General features: G+C 46.4%; 1 protein-coding gene across 1 annotated transcript in view; it reads left to right on the plus strand.

The window, feature by feature from the left end:
• The first annotated feature begins 1,085 nt into the window (after positions 1-1,085).
• Positions 1,086-16,960, plus strand: part of LOC106583894 (proline-rich protein 12-like) — a 43,905-nt gene continuing 28,030 nt past the window's right edge. The window contains 7 exon segments of the mRNA XM_045706133.1: positions 1,086-1,399; positions 7,586-7,740; positions 8,004-8,165; positions 8,305-8,702; positions 8,704-8,940; positions 8,943-12,680; positions 13,908-14,108. Coding sequence (XP_045562089.1) covers positions 1,317-1,399; positions 7,586-7,740; positions 8,004-8,165; positions 8,305-8,702; positions 8,704-8,940; positions 8,943-12,680; positions 13,908-14,108 — 4,974 coding nt within the window. The 5' untranslated portion in view covers positions 1,086-1,316.

Below are 16,960 nucleotides of genomic sequence, written 5' to 3' on the forward strand. Positions count from 1 at the left end.
ACAACATTGCTCCATTAAATCGGTTGTGATCCAGGCTGTATCACAAACGGCCGTGATTGGGAGTCCCATAGGGCTGCGCACAATTGGCCCAGCGGGTTTGGCCGGGGGTAGGCCGTCATTGTAAATAAGAATTTGCCTAGTTAAATAAAAAATAAAAATAGAATAACTTCTCTGTGCTTGGAATGGAATACATTTACATTTTAGTCATTTAGCAGACGCTCTTATCCAAAGCGACTTACATTAGTGAATGCATACATTTCATACATTTTTTCCCCGTACTGGTCCCCCGTGGGAATCGAACCCACAACCCTGGCGTTGCAAACACCATGCTCTACCAACTGAAAATAAAAATACATTTAAAAAAGCCAATTTACCCTTTTGCCCAAAACTTTTGTCCTTTCTCAATGTTATGAATTTGAGTGACGTGCATTTAGATATTTGGTCGTCACACTCCCTTATCTGATTGGTTGGGTAGGCGGGCCTTCTGAGCCGGTTAGAGATTATCCAATCGCTGATTACTTTGTTTTGTACAACACCCCTGGCAGTCTCCGAGTGAAGTATGATGCGAACATAGAGCAGCCAAGTAATTCAGTTTGATTCGTCAGGCAACCACGGGGGATACGAGTGTATTATCGTCTGGGAACATCAATCCTAGACAATAGTGCAGATCTAGCGCCCACTATCGGCTGCCTAGGCTACCAATATTGGGGAGGGGGTGTGTGTAAATGAATTTTGGAGAGGGAACTGGCCAGCCAAAATATAAACAATAGACACTGTTGCTATAATAGAATCGCCCCTTATATATATATATATATTCCAAATATTTTAGAAATGCAACACTTCAACAACGTAGGGGACAGGGGATGGTAAGAGAGCGTGCTTCAGTCAAGAGTGATAAATGGGCACCAAATATTTTGATTTGCACAGACTGGTTTAGACTACGCGCTAGCATCAGCTGAATCGCTGGTTGTGCCTAGAAGGACAATAGACATTGAAATATATAGAGCGGGCTGAAGAGGGGAGGGAAGGAAGAAACCGGATTTTTGTGGTGGTGGTTGGTGTGACCCCCCATCCACCCCCTCCTCCTCTCTCTTTATCCTCCATATCCCCCTCCTCCTTCTCCTCCCCTCCATTCCTCTCCCCCTCCGTGCTGGTCGCAGTCTTGAGGACTTGCTAGTTAATCGGGAGAAATAAACAGACACTGAGCAGAGGGGAAAAAAGGATACAGGGAGAGATAGCGTGCGAGAATTTAAGACATCTCCTCCCTCCCCTACCCCCTCACTATCTCTCCATCTTCATCCCTCGTCTTTTCTTTAATGGAAAGAAATTATCCTGGTACAGGGTTCGGTGATTTGGGCGCTGGTACGGGATGGAGTTACGAGAGATCGGCCAAGGCAAGGTAAGCATTTGTACCCGTACATGTGCGCCCTCATACATAGGATGCATACATATGCTTGGCTTGCTGTAACAATGCCCATGCCGATAGAGGCAATGCAATCCGTGCTCCCTCTATCGTTCCGTTCATATATATAGATTACATTGTTTGCAAGCGCCAGGTAGGCTCTAGCAAGGCTATCAGTATTGTCATTAGCAAGATGGGTGGGGGGTCTTGAAAATGCAAGGAACGCGATTGAGAGTTAATGCGTGATACGGAAGGTAGACCGAGACATAAAAAACGAGGGGGGAGAGGGGCGAAAAGAGGGGGGATGGGTTGGACTTGGGAGGATATAGCTAGCTTTAGCTGGCTAGTGTATAATCAGAAATGGAACAAACATAATTTAATGATATTTGCCGAGTGCATTTGCATTTTTCACAATATTCCATAATTATATGAATGCATACTGGGTTGTCTTTACAAATGCATTGATTGCGTAATATGTTTACAAAGCAATGGTTGGTGCTAATTAGCTATACAAACCAAATGTATTTGACGATGCAACATGCAATGTTTGTAGCTAAGCTACTGTCGGCAGTTTACTGTAGCTAGCACACTGTCTACAAATGAAATGGCCTTTATGCTAGAAATGGTGGTGCTGCAGGGTTGCTTTTCCCCGTCTCACATTCTCGGTAATACACTTTAGGATGAGTGAAGGCTAAATCAAATCACGATATGCTGCTATCATCAAACAATTAGAGTAAACACTTTACATAACTTAGCTAATATCAGTGATCATCTAGTGACAGCTACTATACCAGTGAATTGTAAGGTATTTTAATTAACTCACTCTGTAAGCACGAGTACATTACATCCCATTATTAAAGCAGCAGCAGTTGCAGCATGGTTATTAGTGCAAATCTTTTTCTGTTGGGATAACCCCTAGATAGATTTAAGCCTAGCAATTGTATTGATGGAAACTTCGATAAATTGGTAACGGTACACCGTGTATAATAACTGTATAACTTCAGTCTCAAGTTTACGTGATAGGCGTATTATTAACAGGTGCAATGATAGGTGTATTACTTTTTTGGGCACAAAGTGCATTTTTATTAATGCAAGAAAAACGTCTACTAGCTAGTCATTTTGGGGTAAAGTTAGCTAGCTTAAAGGTACAGGTAACTGTTGTCTTTGCTAGCTAGCTAACGTTAGTTGTTCAATTCAAGTTAAATGATTCGGCATATTGACTCAATGCTGCAGGTCTTTGGCAATTAAGTAAAAACATAAGAATCGATCATAAACACAAACATATGCCATTAGCTAAAACGATGGCTTGTGTGATGTTTGCTAGAACTCGCTATCCATCTAGCTAAATCATGTTATGCGGTATTGAGAGACAGTTGGCTAACTCTAACCACCGAACGTTAGCTAGCTAACATTAACGCGTTAGCTAAGCTTACGGGCGTACTGGTAAAATATCTCAATAATGTTTCATTTCCGTTAACGCATGAATTAAAACGGGAATGCTATACTGTAAGAACATTAATATAACGAAATGTTACAATGTTTCACAGTTTGTTAATTAAAATGCCTAGTCTCTGTGTTTTAATGAATTGGGGCCTACTTACATTTCAAAGGCTACCCGGCTACGCACATTACCAGTCGTCGCCGGGACAACCAAATCAATCTTGCTACAGAACGTACGTTTCATGTAGCAACAGTGTAGCTCGCAGTAAACACCCGTTTATTTGGATAATTTATTTTTCAAACGCAGATACTGTGAAATTCCAGGTTGGCGATAAAATGTAATATGAGCACAATACCATTGCATAATGGTAGTAAGGGACATACCTCTTAAGTATTAGTCCCACAGGCAAATGTTGCATTCTGACTGAGCGTGTGCATGGAGTAATTGCTCAATTGCTGCAAGTCATAAAGCCCTATATTGTGCCCTCTATTACAGTGTCATTCACTGGTAGTGCCACTTATTATATTGTCTTTATAAAGTTTTACCATATTTTTTATTTTGGGCCTAAATACTCATTGGTTCCTCAAATATGTAAATGATTGCACTGCACAAACAAATTAAAATCTATAGTAATTGCTTATGCAGTATAGACAACTGTATGTAACCTTGGTAACTGACAGTGTTTAGATACATAAAATACAGTAGTAGGCTACATACAATTTTGTATCTTTGATGAAGCAAGGAGTATTTAGGCCCCAAAATAATATATATATATATATATATATATATATACACATATATATACACATATATATACATATATATGACCAGTGTTTTATATATATATATATATATATATATGGTCAGCTGTTCTAGCCTAGCCAGCTGTTTTTTTATGGCTGAATCCCAGAGTCAAGGGCATCTCCAAGCCCACATGCAGATTGATGTAGTCCTGGTGTTCTTATGATGACCTCATGCTCCCTAATGTGGGATTGGCTGGCTGCCTTTTTTTGCAAAAGGTAAAGGAACAGAAACTACTACTACTTTACTGTTCTACTACTGTTCTAGGGTAATGAACCTAACCAACATTGGATGGCAGTTACAAAATATTTTCTCTTCAGCCATATTGATTGAAGTGAATACATTTATAGAAACCTTTATTTTAATGTACAATACATATTTGAATATGTTAATTACTTGTATGAGTCATTTAATCAGTTAATTGATTGTATGAGACTGGTTGGTTACACCTATTGTGGTATCATACATGTACATGCTTGCAGGTAGCCTTGACAACATTTTGGTAGTCTAGCCCATTGGTAGTGTGAATGATATTGTATTGTAACTACAGCAGAGTTCCAAAACAATGCCCTCTGCTGCACTCAACTAACCATAGCAATAATACATTTGTTTAGCTCAGAATCTCCATACCAAGCTCTTACCAGCTCTTACTAGTACCAGACATGTCTGTAGAAGACAAATGTCTAGTGTATTAAACTAGTGAGCCTATTATCATCATACAACCGCCCGGACGGAACGGCAGGGTGAAATGAACTGTGGTTGATTGCGAAAGCAGTCTTAATGAAGGATTAATAGCTCCCCCTCCTTTATTTGTCCCCTCTTTCACAATCTTGAGGACTGCAGCTCACTCCATCATGGTTATACGGCCTGACAGAGAGTTGGAGAGAAGGGGAGGGTGTGGGAGAAGAGATGTAGTGAGGGTGGAGGAGAGGAGAAAAGAAAGAAGGAATGGTTGAATTTGGAAGAGAGGGGAGGAGATGTAGGGAGGAGTGGAGAGAAGATGACCGGTTGAAGAAGGAGGAGGAGGAGATGATGGAGAGAGAAGAGTGATAAGGATAGGAGGGTGAGTGAGCAGTCATAAGAGAAGTCTGTAGAAGGGGAGAGAAAAGATTGGGAAGAGGTGGAGAGGTTGTGCGCTCATTTGAAAAATGCATCTGAGCAGTACAAGAGATTATAGCACTCAACTAAATACATACTATTGATTCATTTGCTTAGCACATTGAATTCTCAATTTACATATATTCTGGGAAAGTCGAAGTACTGAACCTGACTGCATCTGGTTCTAGTATATAGTGTCTAGTTCTAGAACAATTCATTTCAATGGAACCAGTTTCTTAAACATATAAATCCACATTTAGGGATTAGGGTTCAGTTTGATATTTTAGCATTTAGACATAATTATTTCTATTGTTAACATATTATGAAGATTTCAATAGAATATATGGATGTGTCAAATTCAAGAATACTGAACACACTGATGGGTCATATTCAGAGAAAGATTAACCCCCCCCCCCCCACACACACACACACACACTTTTATTCCTGAGTCAGAGAGGGGCGTACGCTAACCGAGCCGTGGTTAAACTTAGCGCTGCGGAGGAGGAGGCGTCAGCGTCCGACACACTCAGACAGTCACCACCACTTTTATCAATAAAACCACTATGGGTCTTGCCTCACCACTTTGTTGTCCAGCCATAACCACTCGCCTCTGCTTCTAGCTGTCTATGCATGTCTGGGGAACAGCATTTCTAATCAACTAAGGTGGTTAGCCACAGTCACACGATTGGTTGATTGGTGACAGAGTGGTGGCCAATAAACATCACATTACACTGAAGAGAACCAAAGGGTGATATAGCGGTTTTCACGTTTGAGCAAAATACCATCCTCCGTCCTCTCTCCTCCGTGACCCGGAAACCGATGAGTGGTCGAAGAGTGTGTAAATTCGCTTGCAGACAAACAGAAGACAGTCCTCCCCCCATAAGCATTTCGCTACACTCGCAATAACATCTGCTAAGCATGTGTATGTGACCAATACAATTTGATTTGATGGCCTCATTTTGGCGAGGAAGCGTAACTTGTGAAGTGTATCCTACCTGAATCCTTCACGGAAGAGTTTTGAAATCACACCCCCTTTGAATCAGCTATTGTTTTATCGACGGAGAAAAGCATGCAAACATTTAAAAACAATATGCTACTTATCCTTTTATCTATAAAAGGTCTTGCACTGGCTTAATCGTTTTTGATCAGTTTATACATTTAATTTGGGATTCCACCCTGTAAACTTAATTTGCCTGATGACGCGCGATTGGAGAAGGAGAGTCTCATTTCATACAAGCCATTTTCATCCACTTTCCCACTCCTCTCCGCCAATCCTCAATTACCTTTGACCTTTTTCAAAAGGAGAGAAAGCAGGAGGCGAGCAAATCTAATTGATTAAAGAGGCCATGGTTATCGGGCAGTTCAAAAATAGAACCACAGGACGTTAAAAGTTAACAGTTAATAATACTTTCTTTATGCATAATAGTTTTGAGTGTATTCCACATTAATGAATGAAGGAAAGAATATAATTTAAATGTAGAGACTACACTGCACTGTAGTGTGGTGACTTCATGACCATGCCCAACCTTTGATTTCTTGACTCTGTTGAGATTTTCTGTTCTCTGAGACTGGTTGCATCCCAAATGGCACCCTATTCATACATAGCGCCATACTTTTGACCAGGCCATTTGGGACACTGTCTCTATGTTTGGGTGTTGTTTCTCTCCTTTGTGCAAGTAAGTGATTGGAAGTAGGGGTGATTAAAAATCTTTCTTTTCATTCAGACTTTCATTCGAATGTTGCTCCCAGTTCTATTCAGAGGCTGATATTGATGAACAATACCTTATTTTGAGTGTTAGGTTACCCTGTGTAAAGTGCAAGACTGGCTTAGATTGTATATGGTGTGGGCTGGAAAGGGCGATATTGCCCTTATACAGTATGGAGTATACCCAAGTAAACAACTCTACAAGAGAGTATAGGTAGATTAGAAAGGTAATCCATCACCAAAGCCTGGGAGACACTGTCAGCCAGGACCAGAATGCATTGTTGTTGTTGAGGCTTTGTGGTTAGAACAGGATTTTATCTGAAGTCGGTGCAGAGAGCCTTGCATTTGCTGATTCCTTCACACTACTACTAATGGAAGGACACTTTAGACATTTTTCCATTTGCCATGCCATCACCATTTTCTTGGATGTTTACAGTTATTTTGGTTGGGAAATTAACTATTTATTTGTTATTTAATAACAGGAGGTGTTATGGAAAATGCTGTAAGCTTTCAAGAAAGTAGCCGTATCTAGGCCTAATTGATGATGATGGGTTATCAGTAATATCCTGTACGCACAATACTTCTCTTGCCTCACTATTCGTACGGAACCCTCAAATTCATTTACATTTACATTTAAGTCATTTAGCAGACGCTCTTATCCAGAGCGACTTACAAATTGACCTCAAAGTCAGTTTTACTGCTTTTCCCTAGTAATCAGGGACTGATTTAGACCTGGGACATCAGGTCGGTGCAATCAGGTTGAAAATAAAACCAGCAGTACTCTGGACTTCGTAGAGTAAGATTTGAATACCCCTGGTAAACAACATGAGTATCCCAATTTGGATGTATCAAGTCTGCAGCACTTCTGGTTTTCATGATTGATTGATTGAAGGACTATGAGACAACATTACATACATTCACCCTATAATCAGAGACTGATTCAGACCTGAGACACTAAGTGAGTGGACTCTCTGGCCAATCAATTAGGCTTCATTAATCAATCAATTATCTACCAAAGAAAAACAGCTGTACTGCAGAACTCGATACCAGGATTTAGATAACCCAGATATAGAAGAATAATGCATCTTTTCATTAATGAATGATTCATTTTTCTCCCCTTTCTCCCTTCTTTCCTCAGCCTGGTGTATGGGAGTTCTAGGTCCTCCCATCCGGACTCAGAGCTGCTCCATCGCCAGGCTTATGGCACACCCCACCCTCTGCAGGGCTATGCAACCAATCACCATCCTGGCGGCTCTGGACAGGGCGGGGCATGGGGGGCTGGGCGGAGTCTAGGTAAGGGGCCGGGCTAATATTAACCTTGATTCAAATGTAAAATTGAGGTCTCTGCATGATGCCAAAAGGTTGTCATATAGAATGTTAGTATACCTGTTATTACAGTACAATATTGTCCTATCCTATACACACAGTCAGGAAGCGTGTGCATTTTTCTCTCTATCAAAGTGTTTTTGTTTAGATTAGACTTTTGTTTAGATGAATCACTTTAAACAGAAAAATGTGGGTGGTTGAGTAAATGCTTTTGTGTCTATGTCCTTTAGGCTTATCTGGGCTGTTTGATACTGGGCTACACCATGCCAGTCCCTCTGGTCCAGACCCATCTGTCATGAACTTGATTTCAGCACTAGAGTCCCAGGGTCGGCAGCCACCCCCCTCAGCCTCCTCTCTCCTCTCCCAGTTCCGAACACCCTCCTGGCAGACTAGTGAGTGCAGGAGCCAGTCATGAGTAATGCTCAAGTACAACTGAGTCGTGTTCATCATTTTCTAAGTGTTATGAAGGACAGCAGCACATTTCTAAAAATCTCTGTTACTTGTCTTTCTCTCTATCTCCATTTCTCATAGCGATGCACACTCAGCCAGAGCTCTTCATCGGGTCTGGCTCCTTCCCCTCCTCCTCCCTCTCGGCCTACCAGCACCCAGCCTCCTTTTCCGGGCGGTCCTTCCCTGGCGCCTCGCTCTCCCTCCAGGACTCCCCCACCTTCAGCCCCACGTCCAACGGCCTCCTGTCCCCCCACGATCCCCTGCTGCACATCAAGACACCCTCCCAGTCCAGCCTGGGCTTCGACCGCTTACTCTCCTCGCAGGGCGCCGCCTACCGAGGGTCGCAGGACCCCACAGGCCCGCCGCAAACATCCTCCTCGTCAGGCCGCCACCTACCCCCTCCACAGTTTAACCTGCTGTCCTCCCAGCTCCAGGACCAGTCCTCCCAGTTGTACAACGCCTCTGTGTTCTCATCATCACCCGCCCCCCCCGCCACCCCAGGAAAGGGCCATCCCCCGGCAGGACAGCGTGATCAAGCACTACCAGCGCTCCTCTCCGGCTCAGTCGCAGCTCTCCTCCTCAGCCCCCCATCCCCTGCAGCACTACCTCAGCTGTGGGGCATCGGGGTACCAGCAGATTTCCCACCACCGGCATGGAGGGGTGTCCTGCAGTCCGCTGGGGGAGCAGAGCCCTTCAGCAGACCCCAAGCCCTCCCCCGTTCAGACCAAGTGTACCGCCCCATCATCCAGACCCCGTACACCTCCTCAGCCGCCTCCTCGTCAGGGTCAGGTGGAGGTCTAGGGAAAGGGGCTAAGAACTCCAGCTCCAGTAGTGGCTACTCCTCCTCGGGCTCCTCGTCGTCCCGAACCCCCCACACCCCACCCTCAGCCTCCTCCACCTCCTCATCCTCCTCAAACTCCAACCCTAACCCTTCCTCCAGCTCTTCATCGGCCCCTTCCAGACAGCAGCCCCCAACTCAGTCGGTGCCCCCTCCCCCTCCAGTCTCCTCTGCCCCGGCCCAGCAGCCTCCTCCTAAACCCTGCCTGTCAGCATATGGTTCCCCTGTGGCCCCCGTCAAGCCCACCGCAGGCCTCCCTGGACAGACACCTCCCCAGCAGCAGTCCTACTCCCCCAGCCAGCCCCCTCCCTCACACCTCCCCTCCCATCAGCCCTATGGGGGCTTCAGCTCCCCCCAGGACCTGACCTCTGGCCCTGGGAGTTCTGGGAAAGGGTATGGAGGACTAGGGCCAGGAGGCCGCTCCTTCTCTGCCGAGGTGGTCTACGGGACGGACTCAGGATACGGCTCGCTGCCTACCTCCCTTGGGGGAGCAGGCAGTCCCTCGTTGGGGTATGGTGGCCCAAGGCACTCCCCTGCCCTCCTGGGGTCTGGAGGGGGTGGAGGGTCAGCCGGCAGCGGGACAGGGTCCGGGGCTGGTGGAGGTGGATCAGGAGTTGGGGGTGCAGGATCAGGTGGTAGCAGTGGAGCTGGAGGAGGCAGCTCATACCACCTCCCTGACTCCAGCCCTTCTCCCTCCAGCATCATTCGACCTGGGCTGCACTCTCCTGCTCCTGCCCGTCCTGCCCAGTCCCCCGGGGGAAACAAATACCTCTCATCCGTCCTCTCCCCTGCTTTCCTGTCCTCTCCGCAGGGCTACCCCGACACCCGAGGCCCCCAGCCTCAGTCCTACCACCCCACGCCCCCCAAGCCCAAGCCAGACACTGACATGCTGGGAGTAGAGCGCTCTCAAGACGAGGAGGATGACGATGACTTCCTGATCCAGCACTTGCTGCATGCCCAGAGCCCTGCGTCCCACTCGTCCCAGCACCACCCCCAGCAGCAGCCGCCCCAGTCCATCCCTCAGGCCAGGGATGGGGGCAAAGTTCTGGCCTACGACCTGAACAAGGCCTCTGAGGAGCGCTACCACCTCCAGAGCGTCATCCGCACCAACAGCGCCACCAACAGCATGGTCCCCGGTACTGCAGGTAACGTCAGCGGAGGTGGCCTGGAGAGCCAGCTGGAGATGTCTCTGAAGAAACAGCAGCAGCAGGTCAAGAACGAACAAGGGCTGTCTGGAGCAGGGGCCAGCGGAGGAAGAGGGGGGGCAGACTCCCTCTCACATCCCAACCCTCACGTGCCCTATCCGCAGCAACACGACTCCCTCGGCTCAGTGGTGCAATACGGCAGGGGCGACCCTTACTCCCAACACCCTCACTCCCAGCACCCCCACCATCCCTCGCAGGCCCCCTCACATCCCCAACACACCCAGCACTCTCAACATGCCCACCCCCACTCCCACTCCCACCCTCACATGGAGCTCAAAAAGCCTCCCGACCCGTCCGAGCTGCCATACCTGCGGAAGACACCCGAACTGCAGCAGCAGCCCCGACAGCCCCAGTCTTCCCTTTCCCTCATGGACTCCCCCCCAAACCAGCCCCAGCAGCCTCCCTCTGCCCACATGCTCCAGTCTGTTCTGTCCCACACTACCCGCAACAAGATGGACACCCAGCAAGCTGCTTCTCAGCAGCAGCAGCACTCCATGAGTCAGCAGGCCATGATGGGGGCAGGTGGAGAGGCAGAGTCTGGGGGACAAGCGGGGGTGGATCCCCAGCCCCAGTCTCAATCCCAGCTGCAGCTCCAACTCCAGTCCCAGGCTATGGAGGCCCACTACGGCCAGAGCCAAGCCAGCCAGAACTCGGTTTCTCCTCTGGACATGCTGGAGCGCACCCTGTCTCGGGCCAACAGCAGAGACAGTGTAGGGGCCGCGGATAGAAGTGGGGTGGGGGGAGGAGATGGGGGCAGTAGTGACGGACACAGACAACAACAGCAGCAGCAGCACAGGCTGCCGTCTCATCACCACTCCCAACAAACTGCCTCCAAGCTTCACAACTTCCTCTCCGAGCCAGACCTGGGCATAACCACACCCTCCCACCTACACCATCTCAACCCACACCACCCCCACGTCCATCACCAACAGCAGACCCACCCGCATCACCCCCTCCCGCACACCCATGCCCACCACCACTCCCACCACCTGGGGACCAACGCAGGGCCCCAGCAGCAGCAGCCTCCGCCCCATCAGAGGGACCAGGAGCCCCAGCTCTGCCAATCCCAGTTGGACCAGCTCAAAGAGCACCAGTTTGACACTGTGAGCCCCGTGGGGAAAGCGGGCCAGAACCAAGGCCAGCAGCAGCAGCACAGGTTTGTGCCTCTGACCTCCATCTGTTTCCCAGACTCCCTCTTACAGGATGAGGATCGCTCCTTCTTCCCCGGCATGGAGGATATGTTCTGCTCTGACGACTACTCCAAGTCAAGCTGCGGCGGGGGTCCTGGGGCAGGCCAAGGGATCCAGGAAGGTATGTCTGAGGCACGTGGACAGGGACCTGACAGCATGGAGGAAGTCAAGACCAGTGATGGAGGAGGTGTGTATGATGTGATGGGTCACCATGGCGACCATGGTTACGGGTACTGCCACGGCCTCACGGAAACAGAAAACAGCACCATGCATCTGGACCTGGACTCCCTGAAAACCCATGAGCTCCCCTCCACTGTGAACACAGAGCAGCTCGGCCTCATCCAGTCCCAGACCCCAAGCCTTGGCTTGGGGGGTCCAGAGGGAGTTCCTGGGGACGGCTCCGCCAACAAGATGATTGGGGGTACGGGCGTGGGGGGAGGTTCTGGTCTGGCCGGGCTGACGTCGCCCATCTTCTGCTCCTCCCGACCCAAGAAGCTGCTGAAGACCAGCTCCTTCCACCTGCTAAAGCAGCGCCGCGACCCGCAGCCGCAGGCCAAGAAGAACTACGCCCAGGAGTACGAGTTCGAGGGCGACGAGGACAAGGCTGATGTTCCCGCTGACATCCGCCTGAACAGCCGGCGGCTCCCTGACCTCCTCCCCGACCTGGTGTCCAGCTGCAGGAAGGCCGGAGGAGGAGGGGCCTCGGGGATGGGCTCCCTCAGCCCTCTGATGGGTGACCTGGACTTCTGCCACCCATCCGGCTACCCCTCCCTTGGCCCCCCTCCCCAGCTTCTACCCCATGATGGGCCCAAGAAGAGGGGCAGGAAACCAACCAAACCCAAACGTGAAGGGCCACCTCGGCCCAGAGGGCGCCCTCGCATCCGCCCGCTCCCGGAGCCGCCCTACTGTAGGGGGCTGATGGGAAATGTAGGCGGGGAGACCCGCAGGGGTCGTGGGCGGGGTAGGGGGCGTGGCAGGAAGGAGGAAGGGATGATCGAGATGCACCGAGACATGAACAAAGTACCCGACCTCCAATATCAGCAACAACAACAGCAGTTCCACCAACAACAGCACTTTCAACAACAGCAGCACCAACACCATCACCTCCAACCGCAGCAAAATCTACAACATCAACAGCAGCAACAGCAGCAGCACCTACAACACCTTCATCAACAACAACAAGCACAGCATCCACAGCACCATAAAACTTTCAAGCCTATCAAGGTAAGGGAGACATGAGCAGAGTGATATCATGTTTAGATAGCGAGTTGTATGGACTCCGTAAAGCATACAGTGCCTTCAGAAAGTATTCATACCCCTGACTTATTCTACATTTTGTTGTGTTACAGCCTGAATTCAAAATGGATAAAATGTTTTTTTTCTCACCCATCTACAGACAATACCCTATTATGACAAACTGAAAACATGTTTTTAGAAATCTTAGCAAATGTATTGAAAATGAAATACAGACATGAATACAGACATAGGTGTTCACACCCCTGAGTCCATACATGTTAGAATCATCTTTGGCAACGATTACAGCTGTGAGTCTTTCTGGGAAAGTCTTTTAAGAGCTTTGCACACCTGGCTTGTACAATATTTGCACTTTCAAGCTCTGTCAAGTTGATTGTTGATCATTTCTAGACAGCCATTTTCAAGTCTTGCCATAGATTTTCAAGCCTATTTAAGTCAAAACTGTAACTAGGCCACTCAGGAACATTCAATGTCGGCTTGGTAAGCAACTCCAGGGAATATTTGGCCTTGTGTTTTAGGTTTTTGTCCTGCTGAAAGGTGAATTTGTCTCCCAGTGTCTGTTGGAAAGCAGACTGAACCAGGTTTTCCTCTGTGCTTTTTTTATACCCCAAAAAACTCCTAGTCCTTGCCGATGACAAACATACTCATAACATGATGCAGCCACCACCATGCTTGAAAATATGAAGAGTGGTACTCAGTGATGTGTTGTGTCCATGCAACTTATTATGTGACTTGTGAGACTTGTTAAGCACATTTTCACTCCTGAACTTATTTAGGCTTGCCATAACAAAGGGATTGAATATTTATTGACTCAAGACATTTCAGCTTACATTTTTTTATTAATATGTAAACTAATTAATTCCACTTGGACATTATGGGGTATTGTGTGTAGGCCAGTGACACAACATCTCAATTTAATCCATTTTAAATTCAGCCTGTAACACAACAAAATGTGGAAAAAGTCAAGGGGTGTGAATCCTTTGTAAATACTCAGTTGTGTTATTTCCTCTCTTACCCCACTAACTCTTTCTCTCTGCATTTTCTCTTCCTCTATCCCTATACCCCTCACTTCAACTATCCCTTTCTTTTCCCCTCGCCATTCCCCAAATACCCTCATTCCTCCTTCTGTCCTTCTGTCTCTTTTCCTCTTTTCCCTACACCCATCACTCTTCTCCATCCCTTCTTTATATCTCTCAGATCAAGCTGCCTATTCCCTCTATGTCTCCCTCGGACTCCTTGCTAAGGACAGACTCCCTGTCCAGCACCGACCCGGTTCTCTCTGATGGGTCAGTGGGCTCGGCTCCCTCCCTGGGCCTGAGTCCTGGACCCACTGCTGGGATGGACATGAACATGACCAGGAGCCAGGAGAAGATGAAGCAGAAAGCTCAAGCCCAGGAGGTGAGTGCATTTGCCTTTGTCTTTTTTGGATTCTACCTGCTGTTTAGATGCCTTTTTCCATTAACCTCTTTGTACATCTGGACCTATTTTAAAGGGAAAGGGCAGGGAGTTGCGTGAATACTAGTGATGCACCGATATTATATTTTTGGCCGATACCGAATCCAGGCTGTATCACCTCCGGCCGTGGTTGGGAGTCCCATAGGGCGGCGCACAATTGGCCCAGCGTCGTCCGGGTTGGCCGTCATTTAAAATAAGAATTTGTTATTAACTGACTTGCCTAGTTAAATAAAGGTTACACACACACACACCACACTGACCAAAAAGTTATTTTGTTGGCATTTACCTATGTCCCCATTACCAGTAAAACATAATCAAAACCTATTTCTTTCACTTACTTGTTGTGCTGTTTCGTTGTTCATTAAACCCTAATTTATAAGACACTTCTTATTTGATTAATGGTGGTTGGACCCATCTATGTGAAGCTAGCCACAATAAGGATTAGCAACAATAGTGGACTTTGCGGTTAGCCTTCAAAATAAAAGTATGTAATTGACAGTGATGCAAATGCTTACAAATAGTAGAATTATGCCATAATTGAATAGGTCATGCTAAACGAGGTTGGAATGTTGTTATATAAAATCAACAAACGACAATAATTTGTTAATTTGACAAAAATCTGTTGAAATCACACTGGATGTATTATACTTTAGCTTTGGGGGCATACTTATTTCACTGTACAGTTTTACCTATGGATTGTGGATCAATGACATGGGGTATCAGTTTACTCAGTGACACCCAGAGAACATTAGCATCGTTGCTCTTTTTGCGGGACTCTGAAACAACTGTGAATTGAGCCACATTTATTGTCAACCTGTGTGTATTGAACACTATTCCAGAGATAAAGCAATACTGCTTGGATGTTTTGGAGTCTGATAACTCTGAGGAGGACATTGGGAAAAAATATCTTGGGTATTGAGTAGACTGTTACCCCATTTCATTGATCCTCAATCCTTAGGTAAAGCTGTACAGTGCAATATGAATGTCAATACACACAATAGGCTGACTGGGGAGGTGATTTCACACAGTCACAGTCTCGCGATAAGAGCTACAACGCTAATATTTGTGTAAACTCTTCGCAGTTTTGTTCTGTGGGTGTCACCGAGTAGATTGATACCCCATTACATTGCTTCACATTCCAACCTTGTTTACCATTATCTAGTCTTAATATGGCATGTTTCCACCAATTGGAACCTTCTGCATCACTTTCAAAGAGGTACTTTTATTTTGAGGGCAAAACGCAAATTCCACTATTGTGTGCTAATCCTTATTGTGGCTAGCTAATTCTTACTCACAAGGATTCCTAAATCATTGCTAAGAATAGGGAAAAGGACTGCAGTTTCTACTGGTCATTGTTTTCAGGCTGGTTGTATTGGTGCTAGCTTGGTACCAAGCTAAAGCTAGCTACCCCAGAAGTTGTGGTGTAACAAATAATGCTTTATTACCAACGCGGTATGGTAAACACATTGTTCGTGGCCAGTATTTGCTTGTTTGCAGACTTTTTTGTACAGCTTTGACAGTGCTACTGATAGTAGTGGTGGCGCTTGGCTTGCACGTGCAAATTCAGAACACACAACATTCTCTAATAGAACTGTGTTATTTCACATGTCAAATTAAGCGTTTATTTCAAATTGTGCTATTTGACATGTGTCTTTTTTGACACGCAAAGACCCAAACGCGTTCCATAGTATGTCGTGAAGCTAATAGCAGTGTGTATTACTATGTAACTCCGGTAGGGCAACATCTGAACAATAGCGCACTTGGTAACGTTAGTGTGTACTGGTGCTTGATCAGTCGCGAAAGCCAACATCACCCACAATAGAGAAGGGTTGATTGTCAAGGGCAATGAATTCCATTATCTTGGCATTAATGGATTTCGCCTTTGAGTTGTCTCGCTGAAATTTTCTTACTCTTTCAAATGACTGCTCGACTTGTTGACTCCTCGATCCACACAGCAGACATTGTGGGCTAGGTTAGGAATGCTGTGTTGCAGGTGTAGTGCAAAGTTTTCTGTGGCGTCATTACGTCATGTATGTACATTATATATATAGATATGCACGTCAGCTTTGACATTGGTTTTTCACATCGGCGTTAAACTAGACATCGGGCCGATACCGATGTTGCCATTTTTAGCTAATTTCTGCCGATTCTGATATGTTCACCGATATATCGTGCATCCCTAGTGAATACCGTTTATTCACCTTTTTATTTTGTAAATAGTACCTTTTACGTTATTATTGTTTGCATTAATGTTTACTTCACTCACCATCTGTCATTTTGACCAGTGTTCAGCTTTATCCCAACTTATTTACCACTACATGTACATCCTTGGGCAAGGGTGATAGGGAGGCCTCTCTCTATTGGACACTAAGGGATAGTTTCAGAGAATCAGTAGTGATGCATTGGTATGATTTTAAAGAACAAAGATAACATTTTTGAATATTTCATCAGCAATGATGTTTATTTTAATATTTTTCTACTGAACTCACTGGTCAGTACTTCCCTGTTGATTTGTTGTTATGCACTGTAGCTACAGTATCTGAGGTTTTGAAAGAGATTTCTTCTCATTAGTGGGTGTACCTGATATATGTTTTTAATTATTCATGTTCAGCAGAGCTTCTCACTACAAGGTGAGAACGACAAAGTTATTTGAAGTGTAAATCTGTCTGTCATGCACATAGTGTAGGAATTGTAATTTTTTACTTATGAAAAGGGTTGGGGGGTTGAATCACGTCAAATCAGTAATAATTTTACTATGCACATTTTTGGGGATTGACACTCTGTGGTGTGTGACC

This window comes from Salmo salar, chromosome ssa23 (assembly GCF_905237065.1).
Source record: "Salmo salar chromosome ssa23, Ssal_v3.1, whole genome shotgun sequence".
NCBI classification, from domain to species: Eukaryota; Metazoa; Chordata; class Actinopteri; order Salmoniformes; family Salmonidae; genus Salmo; species Salmo salar.